The sequence below is a fragment of the Homalodisca vitripennis genome, chromosome 8 (assembly GCF_021130785.1).
Source record: "Homalodisca vitripennis isolate AUS2020 chromosome 8, UT_GWSS_2.1, whole genome shotgun sequence".
Classification (NCBI taxonomy): domain Eukaryota; kingdom Metazoa; phylum Arthropoda; class Insecta; order Hemiptera; family Cicadellidae; genus Homalodisca; species Homalodisca vitripennis.
In genome coordinates, this window is record NC_060214.1 from 117,140,473 (window position 1) to 117,157,449 (window position 16,977).

Sequence of the window (16,977 nt, forward strand, 5' to 3'; positions counted from 1 at the left end):
ACCACCACCCAGGTTGGACGTCCATGCAATCATTCTAGTGAAGTGTCAGGACATTTACAGGGTCATGAGTTGTACATTCTATGATATTTTATAAAACATTTTTGAATAAAAATCAGGAGTAATTTTAGATTTTCAAAGATTTAAACTTGTATGAAAGACCACATAAATTAAATGTTTGAGTGAACAATTTTTAATGAAATTTATTCCTTCTGAGTAATTCAAGTGACAAAATTAATATATTTAATCTGTGTTTTAATCTCTCATTTACATTTTATATTTAATTCATTTGATATATTCAATTAATGTATGTACTTAGTGTAAGTTAATCTTAAACATTTTTTTTTAACTGGAATGGTACTGAAATATAAAGAGCTATTTTATAAAACTGACATTGAATAAATTCAAATTTGATATTACATTTTTAATATCAAATAATCGGACATCATATTGTGGGTGTATAATTTTCATAGAAATTACAGACATCTCAAGTTGCCCCCAAGTCCATACTTTGTAATGTTTGTGTCCCTTGATTTCAGGGCTCCAATAATTTGTAATATGTTGTGTACTTAACGAAGTGGGGTAACCTGCATGATATGATTACACATGTCATCTAGAAGTGTGAATTCTGTTCTCATAGTAAAACGACATGTACACCACCTGACTTAGGGTACGTTACATGTTTTTCACACTCAAAGTAGTATGTGTGCTGTAGCTTTGTTCTGTGGTATGTTTTGTCTTATAAAATGTATATGTACAGTGTTCAGTAATTGAAGAGATAAGCTGATCTTGAAAAATAACTTCTTATTATTACAACATAAAACTTTTTGAATCTTGAGTTTAGCTCCAGTTTGCCTTCTGACGCTGTCTCAGACCTGGCTCCTGGAATCTGGAATCATATTCGTCTGAAGAGATAAAAGAAAGTCGTTGAGGAAGAAGCTCAAAACGAGCCTTTACATCGTTTTGACATCAGAGATACCTATTCATAGGTGAAGTGGCAGTCTCATTGTCTCATCAGGTGCACAGTTGAGTAAACTACGATGTTCTGAACAATCTCTAAGCACCGTGGAGCATAGAGATGTTCGTTTGAGCTTCTTCGTCGCCGACATTTTGATCTCTTCAGATGAACATCACTGCAGATTTCAGGAGTCAAGCCTGAGACAGCATCAGATATCAGATGCTGAAATAAAAGGAAGGAGAACTGGAGCTAAACTCAACATTCAAATTGAATTAACCTTTCGTACCATAGGTACATTATGTATATAAATCTTATCCTACTTTTCTTTATAATCCCAACCCAACATTAAAGCACTTTTCACAATAGTTAACAAGGGGTTTCATAAATGTTGCTGCAAAAATGTTTGTCTTGATGTTCAACTAGGCATAACATTTTTTTACATTTTCACTGTTGTAGAACGTCTTTCGACATAGCACCTCCTTCAGGACCAAACAATCTAAATCAAGAGAGCAAAGTCAGGGTTGTAGGAGGAAGGGTGCAGTTGTAGTTCCTACCTAATTTTTAAAAGGTTTCATGTTTTAGGCGAGGAGCATAAAAACACGCATTGAATGCTAGAGAATCACATCTCTCACAGATACATGATGTTTTTATGTCATTGGTGACGACCAAGATCATAAGAATATTTGAATAGTAATTAATGGCTGTATATTGTACAGACGACTTGTGACAGGTTAATATATGAATTATGGTGTTCAGCTCTTACACACCATCAACCTATCCTTTAAGGAAGGTATTTTCCCAAAAGCCCTGAAATCATCCAAAATAAAATAAGGACTCACAACCTCAATACAAAACTACAGTCCCATATCCCTTTTATCTACAATTTTCAAAGTAATTTAAAAGGCAACGCTTGATGGATTAATGAGTCATCCTATTAATAACAACATTCTCAGTAGTCAACAACATGGTTTCCTAAAGAAAAGATCATCCATCATAGCCCTGACTAGCCTTGTTGAGTAAATTATCAATCAGATGGAGGAAGGAGCATCTGTCACTGGGTTTCTGTTAGACTTCAGTAAGGCATTTGACACTTTAGACCACTCTCTACAGTTAAACAAAATTAAGAGGATGGGATTAAAAGGGAAAGCTGCAAATTGGTTTTCAAGCTATCTGGCAGGAAGAACACAAATAGTTGAATTAACATACACCAAAAACCACACTATCCAAATAGCAAGGTCAAAGTGTACCATACATCAATAAAGGTGTACCCCAATGCTTAGTATTAGGACCAACCTTTTCATCTTGCTGATCAATGACCAAGTTTTAAGAGAGAGAGCGAACTAAAGCTTCAAATGGCTACCCAGAACGGTATTCATCATTGAGCCATAATCAGTTTTTGAGCTACTCTATCCATATATAGAAGTTGCCATAATTCATACAACTTTCATCAAACTAGAATTTATCATATTTGTTGGATTTCTTTTACCTTCAGCAATAAAAAACAAAACACAGGATATTGTACAACCAATGTGGAATCTTTTGATCTGTTGCAGACGAAAGGATCAGCATTTATGTCCTATCACTCAGCAGACCGGAGGCTGGAAAGGCACACACACACTGTGTCCTCTGTTCTGTGTTTAGCGATAACCACTGTATTATTTTTGTTTCTTGAAATTTCCGCTAGAATGTGCTTGGATGTACTCAGTTAGTTTTAGTTGTTTTATTGTTTTCACAGTAATGCAATAAACATCTGATAGAACGAGTTTAGATTTTCTGTTACATTAGTTTAGTTTGTAAATGGTGGTTGAGTGTGCGTTTTGTCGTTTCAGAGCTTAAAATAAATTTGAGTAATATATTTTGGTTTCATATTTATTACTAGTTCAGTGGTATTTATCTGAGAAATGTATAAAAATATGTTTTAGATAGCAATTAGTGCTATAAAGAACTTCCGTGAGTGAACTGTACATGCCACAAACTTTCTGCCGCTGCCGCACAATCTGCTTTTGCAGATAACTGGCCGCTAGGTGTCAACCGCTAAGTTTTTCCGCTGTGTGGGTTAAGTGAATTAGTCAACTTGTCATTCTTAACCATAATTTTGCAGTTTTGAACACAAGTTGACTCATGTCATATCAAGGCTTATCCTAGTGGTACTAATTTTATAGTCCTAGTAGTACCAAATTTGTCATCCTTTTATTATCTCTATATCAGTGTGTCCTTTATTAATTATTTAGTGTCCCTCATGGTATTTTTTATTATTAGTATTGTTTTCTATAGACTCATTAGCAGGTTTGACCTTCAACTTAGGAACTATCAAAATTATGGTCTACAGCCCCTGTATAATTAACTAAACTTTGGTACTATACGGTCAAAACCAGGAACTACTATGTTTTGATAAGGTATAGTACCATATTTTAGTTAGGAATCGCCATTTGGTCTTCTAAGTTAGACATTCAACAATTCAGAGGTAGTTCTGAAATTAGGGATATCTTTCAGTGATCACATATTATGTCCAACGTCCAGTTTATCAGGACTTTGAAAAACTACGCATAAAATGACAATATCTTTTTCGGACAATTATAAAAGTGTACATCAATGTTAACACTAAAAATAACAATTGACTCTGTTGTTTTTTGTCCAGCTGTTGGACTACGTTCAGTGTTTCACCGGGCCTAATATCACAGCTGTTCACTCTATGCTGATAAACAAACCGCCAGACGCTCAGGAGAACACTGTGCACCCTCTACACCAGGTACTGTATTGTTATATAACTGGCTACATTATTTGTGTACGTACTTACGTAGTAACGTACGTACACAAATTATTAAATAGTGTTCATTATTACTTGATAAGTGAACATTTTGTTATACAGTTTAAGTTGTGTAATATATACTTTTTCCATTGCTATATTAGTACAGGAAAAAAATTAATTAAAGTTTTATTCAATCGATTTTTAGTGAGTTGGTATTTGAGAAATAGGTAGAGGGTTAACCCTTCAACTCGTATGTCGGACGGACCACATCCAACATTGTAATGATGTCACTTTCACTTTATTTTTAGCCAGTCTGCGATGTTTCTGATTGGTGTTGTGATCACATGGTATTCAATCGTACATCAATTTTCCTCAGTCATTGTTAGGAACATGTGTTAAAGGTAATTTCTCATGTAACAATGTGTAATGAAAATGTGACAAATCAGGTCCTTCATACATAGACCAACTGTCAAATCCACCGTCATCACCACTATTATTTACTGTCGGCCCTAGGCCTAGGCTACCATCACTGTCATTGTCTGTCACATTTACCAGTGTGGGAAAAACGTAATCACCACCACTTGGTATAGTTTCGTAAACACTAGAATCAATGTTATCCTCTACTCAGCAACAATGTTGAACTCAGAAATGAATTACGTACTTGGTATTCAGTAACAACATATTGAGTTATTGATGTGAACACGGCTGAAAATAGGTTAGGAAACTGGCTACAACAAATACAAAGATCGTTCTGCACTTGTTTTTATTAGTTCCTAGAAATGCCATACAATCACAGCATCAATTGGAAACATCGCAGACCAACGGAAAATGAAGTAAAAATGACGTCATTACAATGTCAGATGCAGTCTGACATAGGAGTTGTAGGTAAAACATTGTACTAGTGCAAAACCTGCTGAAAAAAATCCTGCTCTTCGTATTACCTGTTGATTATTTTAAAAATATATCTTACCCTATTAAAATTTAAAATTTGTTAGTGCAAGTATAAATTTTGTGGAGAGATATAAACAATTATTATAATAACTAATGTGCTAAAAAATTATTTTCACTGAAAGTATGCTCAAATAAAATCAAAATAATGGGTTAAACAGGTGAAAAAATCTGACTGTAATATGTTTTTTTCTGTTAACACATGTTTGGCTCTTAGAATGCGTACAATACAATAATATATTAATTAGTTGTAATCGGTCGATGAGAAGGTGATAATTGTAAATTTGAAGGTATAAATTATTGTCTTCAAATCAACATTTGCAATGTTGTGCTGAGCAATGTAGAAATTGTATCAGCAGCTTGTCCTTCAACGGTAACAGAGGACAGCGAAAATGATTCGGTATTGATGAATCGGAAGATGTCAAACCTCATTATGATGCCACAGCTTAGCTAGATTGGTTGATGATTTATTTTAAGTGACAATTTGATATTTCCTCGGGGAAAATAATGGCCTTGAAACGTGTTCATACTTTCCGCAAGCAGTGTACTCAAGTTAAAGGAGACTGTCATATTTCTTATATGTAAAATAAAATAATAAACTGACTTTCCTTTTCTCTCTTTTTTTTTGTCCGGAGGGAAAAGGACAGTTTGTTCCCGCACGTAGTCCTAAAAGGGGACCTTTGCACCTCCTTTACTTTAATTTTGTGTCCTCAAAGTCTGAGACTTTTGAGGGCTCCTGTTCTCTGATGTCCTTGGGGCTGAGGAGATATGCTCCCAGGAATCTTTTCCGAGTTTCTAAGTTTGCAGGACAATCTAACCAAATATGCTCTGCTGATTCCTTCTCCTCTCCACAGAGTCTAGATTCGTCAGTCTGTCTAAGGCCCTCCCTCATAAGATGTTTCCTTAGGGGGCCACGTCCTGTCAACATCCCTAATATCAGTCTTATATACTCCTTATTCTGATCCAAGAGAGCTGCCTACCCTTTAACGTAAGGAGAGATAAAGATTTTGGATAGTCTTAATCCTGAGGCTCTACTCCAATTAATCTTTCTTATCCTCTTTTCCAAATTAATAAAAGAGGTGGTACTGTGCATACATGGTGTTCACAAAAGGGTGTCAAAAACCTGTAGGTGATATTATTCATCATTTCAAATAAAACATTTCATACATACATAGGTTTAGAAATTTACTGGTTAGCTGCTAGCCGCCATTTTGTATTTTGTACAATCTATGAAACTAGTTAAGCTAAAGAAACCAAATTTTAATATTAACAATAAAATAGTGTCTTTTGAAAATTTTTAGCCAAATAAAATAACCCAGTTTTTTTTTTTTTTTTTTTTTTTTTACTTGGCATCAACTATTGAATCAATGTTATTACAATTCCAACAGTACTTATTTCAATGAAATCCGTAAATGCGTAAGCGGGCATGACCACTTTAAAGATATGCTTGCACAAGCCAGTAGCAATAAACAACTGTACCTCTCAACTGTGACATGTTTTGCGCTTCCTTTGTTAACGTAAAATTTGTTTTGTTTGGAGTTATGAGTAATATCAACTACAAGAGTGTAAGGCTCCCTTTTGTGAACACCCTGTATATATTAATTAATTATTTATGTTCCCTATGATACTAAAAGACTGATTATTAGCTTAGTTATGATGAACACATTTTCTACCATTGGTTCCACTATCATATTTGAGTCTGGAGATGTAAGAACATTCTGATTCCTTTCAATGCACGTAATCAGAGCTACATAAGAGTGACGTTTTTATTGATTAACTCTATCAATCAAAACAATGACACTCTTATTTAGTTAACCCATTGAGGAAGCAATTAACCTAGCTTATCTAAGACTGAATTTTCGAATTGATTTTGGCAAAAACGCATGCGTGTACTAAAATATTAATAGAATGAGTTTGGATGCAGATAAATTAGTAAATTTTTATGACATTTTTGTCTATTTTGTTGCTCTACAATAGTGTTTGTTGCTTTCTCCAAATAATATTTTATTTAATTTTTTTTAGTTTATATTTACAAATATTGTTAGTAAGAAAAACAAAAAATCAAAAGCAGCTGTCAATACTTTTTTTGTTTATCTGTTCCAATAATTTTTTATTTTCTGAAGTACGCAAATTGTCTTGTTCCATGAGATATTGGAAGAACTAAAAACTCATTCAACAACTATAAACAGTTAAACAATAAACATTGAGAACACAATACATGGAATGTAAGCAAAACATTGAAGTGACGAAAATTGAGCATATGGCAAAATGTAAACAATAACAAAACGAGCTATTAGTTGTGGTTCCAGTGTGCACAAATAACAAATTGAAATGGAATAATAGTTTATAAGGATGCATGAGGGCACAAAACTGCGATCTAGCGGAAAAATAACCAAATACATGATCGTTACATCTAGAAAGAGCACGAGTGACGCTCGGGCAGATTCCCCAATGGGTTAAGCTGGAGATCAATTTATAGATGATCCATTCTCCCTTACTTCTTGAGAAATACCCAAATATAATTCTGTTACATCTTCTGAAAATAGCAATTACATTACTTGTAACCAGAGTTTCTTTCACATGCTGTTCTTCTGATTGTGTTTGTGTTTTAACTTTAATTAACTTGCATGTCCGTTACTATGGCTAAGATTCAAGATCTTTATTGGCCATTAAATAACATTTTCAGTTACAATAGGCTTCGTCATGAAAAAACACTTCACATAAAAACTAATTTACTTACTACTAATTTAGTTACATTGACCAGATGTATTTTGTAACAGATCAAACATGTTGCACTTCATGTACTCGTCAACAGAATAAAAAGCTTTTGTCTTAAGCCAAGTTCACATCCTTAATTTAAACTTATTAATCGGTAGTTCTCTTATAGCTAATGGTAGTTTGTTGAATAATCTAGTTTGTTGGGAATTGTAACTATTAGGTCGGAGTTAGTCTTACTTGAGGAGCTACAAGATTATATCGAAATCTAGTGTTGTAATCATGTACTAACTCATGAGAGATAAAGGTGTTAATATTTTCTCTAACAAACACTAAATTCTGATATACAGGGTGTTTGAAAAGTATGTGTACGGCTTAATATTTTAAAAACCATAGGAGATAACATCTATAAACTTTGCACAGTGTCGTATGGCTATGTAAACTATTTTCCCTTGCTATTATCATGACATGCCAAACCATGGGAGGACGGCCCACAGAGGAAAACATGGAAATGTTAAATTGAAGCATGGGTCGAGTGATACCTCATTTGAAAGAGCTCACTTAGTAGAGGTGAATTCCGCAAACCGCATCTCAAAAGGTTTATCCAATCAGAAATGGCGGGTTGTTTTAGGTACACATTGTGAAGTACATTATGCGCTGCCATTTCTGACTGGATCGTCGTATTCTGATGCGGTAGGCGGCGTTTCACTCTACTAACCAATGTGTTTTCACTGACTTTTTTTAATTAGCAAATTATGTCATAAATTTATAACACAATAAATAAAACACAATAAATACCGATGTTTTTAATTTTATTTATTGTGTTATAAATTTATGACATAATTTGCTAATTAAAAAAGTCAGTGAAAACACATTGGTTAGTAGAGTGAAACGCCGCCTACCGCATCAGAATACGACGATCCAGTCAGAAATGGCAGCGCATAATGTACTTCACAATGTGTACCTAAAACAACCCGCCATTTCTGATTGGATAAACCTTTTGAGATGTGGTTTGCGGAATTCAACTCTACTAAGTGAGCTCTTTCAAATGAGGTATCACTCGACCCATGCTTCAATTTAACATTTCCATGTTTTCCTCTGCGGGCCGTCCCCCCATGGTTGGCATGTCATGATAATAGCAAGGAAAAATAGTTTACATAGCCATACGACACTGTGCAAAGTTTATAGATGTTATCTCCTATGGTTTTTAAAATATTAAGCCGTACCCATACTTTTCAAACACCCTGTATATAAATACAAGCAAGAGTCATTATTTTAAAATTACAAAAAGACTGTCTGCAGGACTCTTGATTAAAAAGATCCGCCATTAACCTGATTGCCTTTTTTTGCCACAAGAAAACTTTTTTGGAGGCACCAGAGTTGCCCCATAGACGGGCACCATGACAAAGGTGTATATGAAACAGTCCAAAGTAGGTCATTAACAATGCTTCAAAATTAACACAGTACTTAAGTTTACATAGGAGAAAGACTACTCTAGAAAGTTTTTTACAGATACCTTCCACATGTGGCCTCCAGCTAAGTTTACTGTCAAGTACAATCCCCAAGAGCTTAACAGGTTTAATGTAGTTATCGTCTAAATTTCAATTATTATTGTATGTAAAAATTATGTTTTGAGTCTTATTTTCATTTATAATAAGGTTGTTGGCTGAATACCAATCCTTAGGTAAGAGGATGTGTCTGTGGTAGGACTTGTTGTATTTCCCGTTCCGACCGGCCGACTTGATAGTGGGCGTGTGGACAGCAATGGAGACTGTAGACTCAGACAACGGCTGCCTTGTTGTGGTGCCAGGATCCCACAAGAACGGCAAGCTGCACAGACACGCCACCCAACAGTTCCAGGTACCAACACTGCATTAAATACAATCAACTTCACAAGTATGCTACTTACGGAAAGTTGTTAAAGAATTTTTAAACAAAATTTTTGTCTCATATTTTTTATAAAAACAGCACAGTTTAATTGCAATATAGTATGAATATGTTATAACACTGGTTTGCTTTATGTCCATATTTAATAACTGTATAACCAGTAACTATCTCGTTTCGTGCAAATTTAGATATACTTATGTTACCAGTTGGTCTAAATTGTATTGTTTTTTATTACGTTTTATTAATTGAGATATTTTAAGTATTTATTTTGTAATTTTAGCATAGTTTAGGATTTTATGGGATAAGCACTTGTTGATGTGCAAAAAAAACTTGAATGTTCTGTTGTGTAAATAAATTACATGACTTATTACAGTTGGACATGGTCATTTATGTATGGAGCATACATACCCCTTGGCATGTTACTTAAATTATTTGAGCATAATTTGTGAACTTCACCAACAATAATTTTTATGTAAAAATACATATTTAATACAGTGTTGTACTTGCTTTCTGTTGTATTTTAAAAATTGTGTATTACGAAATTTGAGTACTTTGGTATTATCTGGAGGCCATTATTTTTAAGCACTGTTTTTTACAGTGGCTTAAAAAAAACAACACTACTAGAAAGAAGGACTCTATTTTACCTATATGTGAAAATTACATGTCATTAAGACGATAGGTTCTCGTTTTCGACCTCCTAAAAAGAAGCTTTGTCAGCGAGGAGGACACTCTGTCCTTATCTACTACTTATTATTTATGACCATGTGGTAGATAGGGACAGAGTGGCCTCCTTCTCCCCTACTTTGTTTTGTTTTGAGAGGCAGAAAACAAGAACAAATCGTCAAGTAATTTTCAGAGTAAGTCAAGTAAGTGTGGTCTTTCCAATAATGCAGTGTTTTAAGTTCCGATAAGAAAAACTGCCGAAAATAGTAGTGGCGTTTGGATAATACCAAAGTACCGATATTTGTTAACAATTTTTTTTTTTTTTTTCAAGACAGGAGCTTTCAAAACATTCTATGGCGTAAAGGATATGCAGGATACAGAAGTGGTTCCGTTACACATGGAGAAGGGTGATACTGTGTTTCTCCACCCGCTACTTATCCACGGTTCTGGACCTAACAAATCTAAGGTATTGTGATTTCTCTTTAAGGCAAGTTCAAAAACTGTGTTTATATTTAGTAGGACACTTCTGTTGTGCACATTTTAACAATTTCACTCAATTCCTGTTCAACGCAATTGCTGCAAGAAATTAGGCTACGTGCTAACTTAAAATGCGGGGTAATGGGATAATACAAATGGTTTTACTCCCCCAAACATTACATCGCAATATCCAAAAAGTTCATTACAAATGTCGAGGAACTCTTGTTAACTAGAATTGAAGACGTCCTTTCCAGAGCTGGAATTCCAGCCCACCGTCCCTGGTGTTGGTTCTTGTCCAGTCCGTACTCAATAAACTGGTCGTTTTTCAGCCACCATCCCTACTTGCACCCGAAAATCAGTTAATGTTTATTTTAAAATTATTGGTTTAGTTAAAACACATTTAGACATTCCCCCTCCCTCCACCAAACAACAAGATGAAAGCATGAAAAGAATTTAAAATTGTATTATTTTATTTAATATTTTTAAACTCAAAATAAGTTTTTTTGTAAATTGAGCAACATGGGCTAAAAGTTGCTTGGATAATTTTGTGTCAATTATTGTACTCGACGTCTGTTAAGATAATACGAGTATATTTAATTCTCCTTATTCTCGTTATGTTGGTTTATTGCTTAATACTTAATGTCTAAAGCTACTTTGTGAGAGTTCTATGTCTATCCAATCTTAATATTTTACATTTGAAAAGTATATTCAGATACTGGATGGTGGCTATTTACTAGGCGTGTTCGTAAAGTAAATACCGTTTTGAAAAAATCTAGTAAAAGAATGTTCTCAGTCAATTTGATTTATTTTTACATAAAAAGTTTACTTTAAACTATTTTTCTGTATAGTTTTCATCAATATTCAAACTCTTGTCATAGGGAGCTTTTCAATCCATTCGCATAGAAACTTCCCATCAGTGGCTATAGCCACGTTTTCACAGCATTTTTCAACGCATCGTCAGATCCAAAGTGCTTGCCACCAAGCTTGTGCTTCTTGTGCAGGAACAAGTGATAGACGGTGCCAAATGCAGGCTATAACGGCAGGTGATCGAACTGCTCCCCACGAAACAGTTGACTAATGTCTGGGTGTCACCAGCAGTATGGGGCTGAGCATTGTCATGGAGCAACACAATTCTTTCACTTAGCTTTCTTCTCCGTTTGTTTTGAATTGCATGCCGTAGTTTTCCTAAAATCTCACAATATCACTACATTAATCATTAATGTTTTCACCTCTGGGAAGAAATTCAGAAAGCTAAACCCCTTTCCTATCCCAGAACACAGTGCACATGATTTATGTGCTGACATTGTTGTTTGAATTCTGTTGTGACATGAGTAACCCAAGTTTCATCATCTGTCACAATTTGATTTAAAAAGTTTTTTCCCCCTTCACTGTACTATGTGAAAAATGTCAAAGCACTGCCAAGTCACTTTTATGACCATCGATGAGCATTTTTGGAACCCATAAGAAACACAGCTTGTGATAACCTAGACACTTTGTAACAATCTTGTACAAAACAGTTAGTGAAATTTGTGGAAATTCAATTTGAAAGCATCGTCATTGTGAATCTTTTGTCTTCACGGATTTTTTCATAAACTCTCCTTACCAAATGACCGTTGATATCAGAAGGATGACCTCTCCGAGCCTCATTGTGGACATTTGTTTGACCTTCATTGAACCCACTTTCTCACCATTCCATCACTTATTGCGTCTTCATCATAAAAGTTTTTATTACTTTGATAAGAAATTTCAGCTGGTTTGACATTTTTTGTGTTTAAAAATCAAATTACAGAACGAATCTCACAGTCGGTGGGGTCAATAATTGCCTCAAACATTTTTAATGTTCACAACAATAAAAAAACACAACGTAGAGCAACCTAAATGGCGTTAGTTGAGAGCCTGTGAGCAAGGAAGACTTACACGCACACATGGAACGCCGACAACAGTGCTGCAGCGGCGGTACAATGAAACAGTACTTACATTCCAAATACGTCTCGTAAATGCTTGGTGCAATTTGATGTAAAAGTTTTAATCAGCGGGTTGTTTTGAAACGTAATTTTCTTATCTGTTTCAGAGATTCCGTAAAGCCATCTCCTGCCACTATGCTGCATCTGAATGTGAGATTATTAATGTGGAGGACAACGCAGAATACAAGGACGTAGCCAGGGAATTCGAAGCCAGTGCTTCCAAGAGCAGAGGCGTGCCTTTTGATTTTGCGGTAATTGTTTGATCTTGTATCCAGTAAACTTAAGCTCTTATTCTCATAGTATCAATAAAATAATTCTAATGGAGCAGAAGAGTTTTTTATTCTTTGAACTGTCCATTTTGGGGTATTCTGAATCGAAAAAAAAATAGGTTTAATGAAGCATATTTCAGTATATATAACACCAGAAAACAAGGAGTTAACTTTTGGTTAAATTAAGTAGTGTAACATGTGAATATTCCTTGATTATTTATTTACTTTTTCAAAATAAAATATATACCTAAAATGATTTTTTCATCCAAATTTATGAAATTCACACTAACAATTTGGTTTAAATTTACTACTCACTGGGTTTATTATAATTATTAATTTTGTTACTGTTAAATGCCACATAGTAAATAATCACAAAGTCGTTTTCTTGCCTAGTTTTTAAAATGTAAATGTCGTCTATTGGTTGAAAGTAAAAAAAGTCAATGTTTTCTCAGGTTTATTCCTAAATATAAGTATTGAACTGTAAATTTTTCATTCCACTATTTGAAAAAAAGAAAGGAAGAAAAATGATATCAGTCACTGAAAATTGTTTTAAGTAAAAATGTTATTTATTTTTTAGTTTACAACATGAAGGAATTATTTATAAAATAAATTGTATGTTTTAATATTAGAATTATAGCTAATTTTCATAATATTTTTTACAAAGTTTTGCATTAGTCTTGAACATATTACTTGATTAGAAATGGAAGTCATGAACCAGTTACATGAAGTATATTAACAAAAGTAATTTTGTAATCATCTATAATATAATGGAGAATAATATATAGTAAGCAGTTACATTAATGATCTATTATTTAAACTAGTGATACAAATTATCAGTATAAGTTTTTGGTGGATTGGAGTTTTTTACTGAATTTTACGTTTCAGACAATAATGAAACTGCGCTGCGTAGTGGTGCGTGGCTCGGAGGGCTTCACAGCGCTATAATTGTGGGTTTATGGATTTGGTGGACAGAGCTCGGCAGCACCTCAACTGTATTGTTTACAAAACTACATTATGATGACTACACAACTTGTTTATTTCAACTACATCTGAAGTGAATTTAAGTACTTCTAAACTATAATTTACAAATGCCATTTGGTTCGCTGGCCAATGGTGCAGTGTAGCGGGTATAACGATTATTGCAAGATAACCAGATCAAGCAGCAACGTTGAGCGTGGCTGCTGCTTGGATAGGTGACAGCTGAGCGATCCTGTCCTTTCAAGCAGCCTACCTGCCCGACCATTGGTGGTGGTTCGGAAGTCACCTTTAAGCCGTTGATCCTCAGGCTTTTATTATGATATAATACACAATATTCAATACAGATTGTTTAATGTATTAATGTTTTTTAACATACATTATATATGTTGATAAAGTTGTTACTTAATTACTCTAATTGTTACCTAATTATATTTGTTATATATTTTATAGTATATCATTATATTTCCGTCTTAGAAGAAGATTCAGCATAAATATGTACACGTGTAGATATTTTAGATTTGTAAAAAACATATTTTTGTGATATTATACACTATTGTTTGTAAAATGTTTTATATGTTTATAATATGCAAATAAAGACTACTACAAGTTAGTAATGTACTATTGTTTTTATTCCCATAGTTATTATACAATTCTTAGTAGTTTGCTATCTTTCTGTCAACAACCTCAAAGTTTTACTATATGCCATTGTTTTATTGACTTGACTTTCATATTTATTCACACATGATTGTGTTTATTTAACACTTTGGCTGCTATGCAATGATATGTCATTTTTTATAATCGTGCCAAAAAATGCTATGGAACGATATTTCGTTGTTGCGAATTTTTTTTTCTAGCGCTAAATATTACGTTATTTACACGCGGATTGCGGTAAATGACAGATGAATAAGTTTACTTTTCCTTAAAAATAATAACACTTGTATTTTCTGGTTTTTATATAGTACACTAACGGCAAAAACAGCTGTGATCTAGCTAGCACAGGGTAAGTTTTTTGTGTTTTTTTTCATTACGTAAGTAAAAATCTATATTTTTGCATGAAAATTGCAAAGTTGTAAGTTCTGTTTTTTTAATTTTATTTATACTTTTATGCGTTATTTATACTCTTCGAAAGGATTAAGGAAACCAAAGTTATTCCAGTACAAGAATAAAGCAAATAAATTAGGAGTTGTATAGTAAGTTATATATGGAGATGAATTTTGCCTACCTACATCTTTGAATCTACCTTTAGTAAATTAAAGTTTATGATAAAATAAGCACATATCCAAACTCACAAATGACAATGTTGAAACTGTTAATATTCGCTGTTACTCCACAGCCTCCTAATATCGACGTAATACTCCAAGAATGTGATAGATTCAGACATTCTACGCCAACAATATAAGAATATGAAAAAGCTACAGTGAAACTTTTTATTAACCTTGACATATATAATATAATATAATGCGTAATATTATATTATTACATTTATATGTAGCTGTCAAGTACTTATTAACTATAAATAAAATTTAATGTAAAATAAGTATTCTTTTATTTCCAATTATGTTAAATAAGTGTAGTATTTCAAAGCATTTAGTTTCACTTGTTATACTGTATACTAGGTTTTTACTGATATATGTGTATCTTAGAAAAAAACCAAATATATGTACTTGTGGCCCTCAGATTATTTTGGGAAACGTAATAAGGCTCTTCATGGAATTAAGCTTGCTAGTGAAGGATAAGACTGTGGTAACCAGGCACATGGATATTAGCCTCTTTACTGTCAGTAATATATATAACTTCATTCAGTGTCAAGAGTGTTGACTGGTCTAGTACTCTGTCCAAAAGTGACTCTGCTAAAATGTTATTGCTTTTCTCAATTGTTTTCTGTATTGGATAAACATATTTTTTCCACTTAAGAGAAAGCAATCCAAAGATAGCTGATAACTACCAACCAATTTCAGTTTTACCTGTTTTTAACAAAAGTTTTAAAAAACTTCCTGGACTGACTTCTTAATTTTCTCGGCAAACATAAAATTTTGTCTGATCAGCAATTTGGTTTCAGACCAGGAAAGTCAACTTTTGGAGCAATCACATAACATACAGATTTTATTGTGGAAGGCTTTAGGATTATCAAAGAACACTCAGTGTCTTTCTTGATCTCTCAAAAGCATTTGATACTGTTAATCATGGTATATTGCTATACAAGCTGGAAGGCTGTGGTGTATGGGGGATAATGCACCAGTAGCTACACTCATACTTGAGCAGCAGAAGTCAATTTTTTCAGGTCCAGAATGCAGTATCTAGTATTAGAATATATCAAGGAGTCTCACAAGGATCTACCTTGGGTCCTGTCCTGTTTTTTGATATATGTGAATAACGTCTATGCGTCAGCCTCATAAGGGAATATTATCCAATACGCAGATGATACAACTCTCTGTTGCCATGTTGAATCTTGACTTTGAAAATTCAAACCTTTATTGATCTCAATTCCTGCATTCAAAATATCCCTGTAAATAATCTCAAAACTAATCATGAAAACACAAATTACATCAACTTCTTTATACATGGGTTGAGTACTAATAAAACTCCAACAGTAATGGTGGATAACATTGTTCTGGAAGAAACTGATTCTGGTAAATTTCTAATTATACACCTAAATAAAGGGTTAACCTGAAAGCATAGAACAGCTGCTTTTTAATGCCTCCCTTCTCAAGCTGGGATCAATTTCATTAACAGTTTCCCTGAAACACTAAATTTAGAAACAAATCCAAAAAACTTAACACCCAATTAAAACACTACCTGGCGTCTTGCGCTTTTTACTCAGTTCAGGTGAGTTCATGGATTTATCTTCTCATTCAGTTTAGTTTTAAGCCTGGGATGTCCACGGGAGATGCAATCAAGACGCTTGTGTCGGTCATCATTGCTAGTTTGAGGAAGGATCTGTAAATAAACTCAAGTTTTATGGGATAATTGGCTGCAAAATTGATTTTGTTGGCTTATTTTAAAATAATTTCAAATGGTTTTTGTCAATGCGGTTTTTTCTAACGATACAGAAGTTTTTTATAGTGTTCCACAGGGATCAGTCCTTGGTCCATTTCTGTTTCTTGTCTTGATAAATGATTTAAATGTTAATTTACCTTCAAAATACTGTTATGTTTGCTGACAATGTGACTTTTTATTCAGCTGACAGTTCCATAGTTAATTTGAACCTGATCTTGTTCTTGACAAGGCAAAAAATTGGTACAACGTTAATAAGTTTTTAATTAGCCCTGACCAGACTATCAGCTTTACGCTTAAAACATATATGGATTATTCTATGAAAAATGTCAAGCTCTAGGTATCATTTTAGATAGGAAGCTAACATGATCCTGATAT

General features: G+C 33.7%; 1 protein-coding gene across 1 annotated transcript in view; it reads left to right on the top strand.

Moving 5' to 3' along the window:
- LOC124368344 (phytanoyl-CoA dioxygenase, peroxisomal-like) overlaps positions 1–13,823 on the top strand; it is a 28,661-nt gene extending 14,838 nt beyond the window's left edge. Inside the window, exons 6-10 of the mRNA XM_046825620.1 lie at positions 3,594–3,704; positions 9,075–9,227; positions 10,249–10,383; positions 12,466–12,609; positions 13,513–13,823. Of these exons, the coding sequence (XP_046681576.1) occupies positions 3,594–3,704; positions 9,075–9,227; positions 10,249–10,383; positions 12,466–12,609; positions 13,513–13,572 (603 nt within the window). The 3' untranslated portion in view covers positions 13,573–13,823. The remainder of the gene's footprint in view (positions 1–3,593; positions 3,705–9,074; positions 9,228–10,248; positions 10,384–12,465; positions 12,610–13,512) is intronic.
- Positions 13,824–16,977: the final 3,154 nt, after the last annotated feature.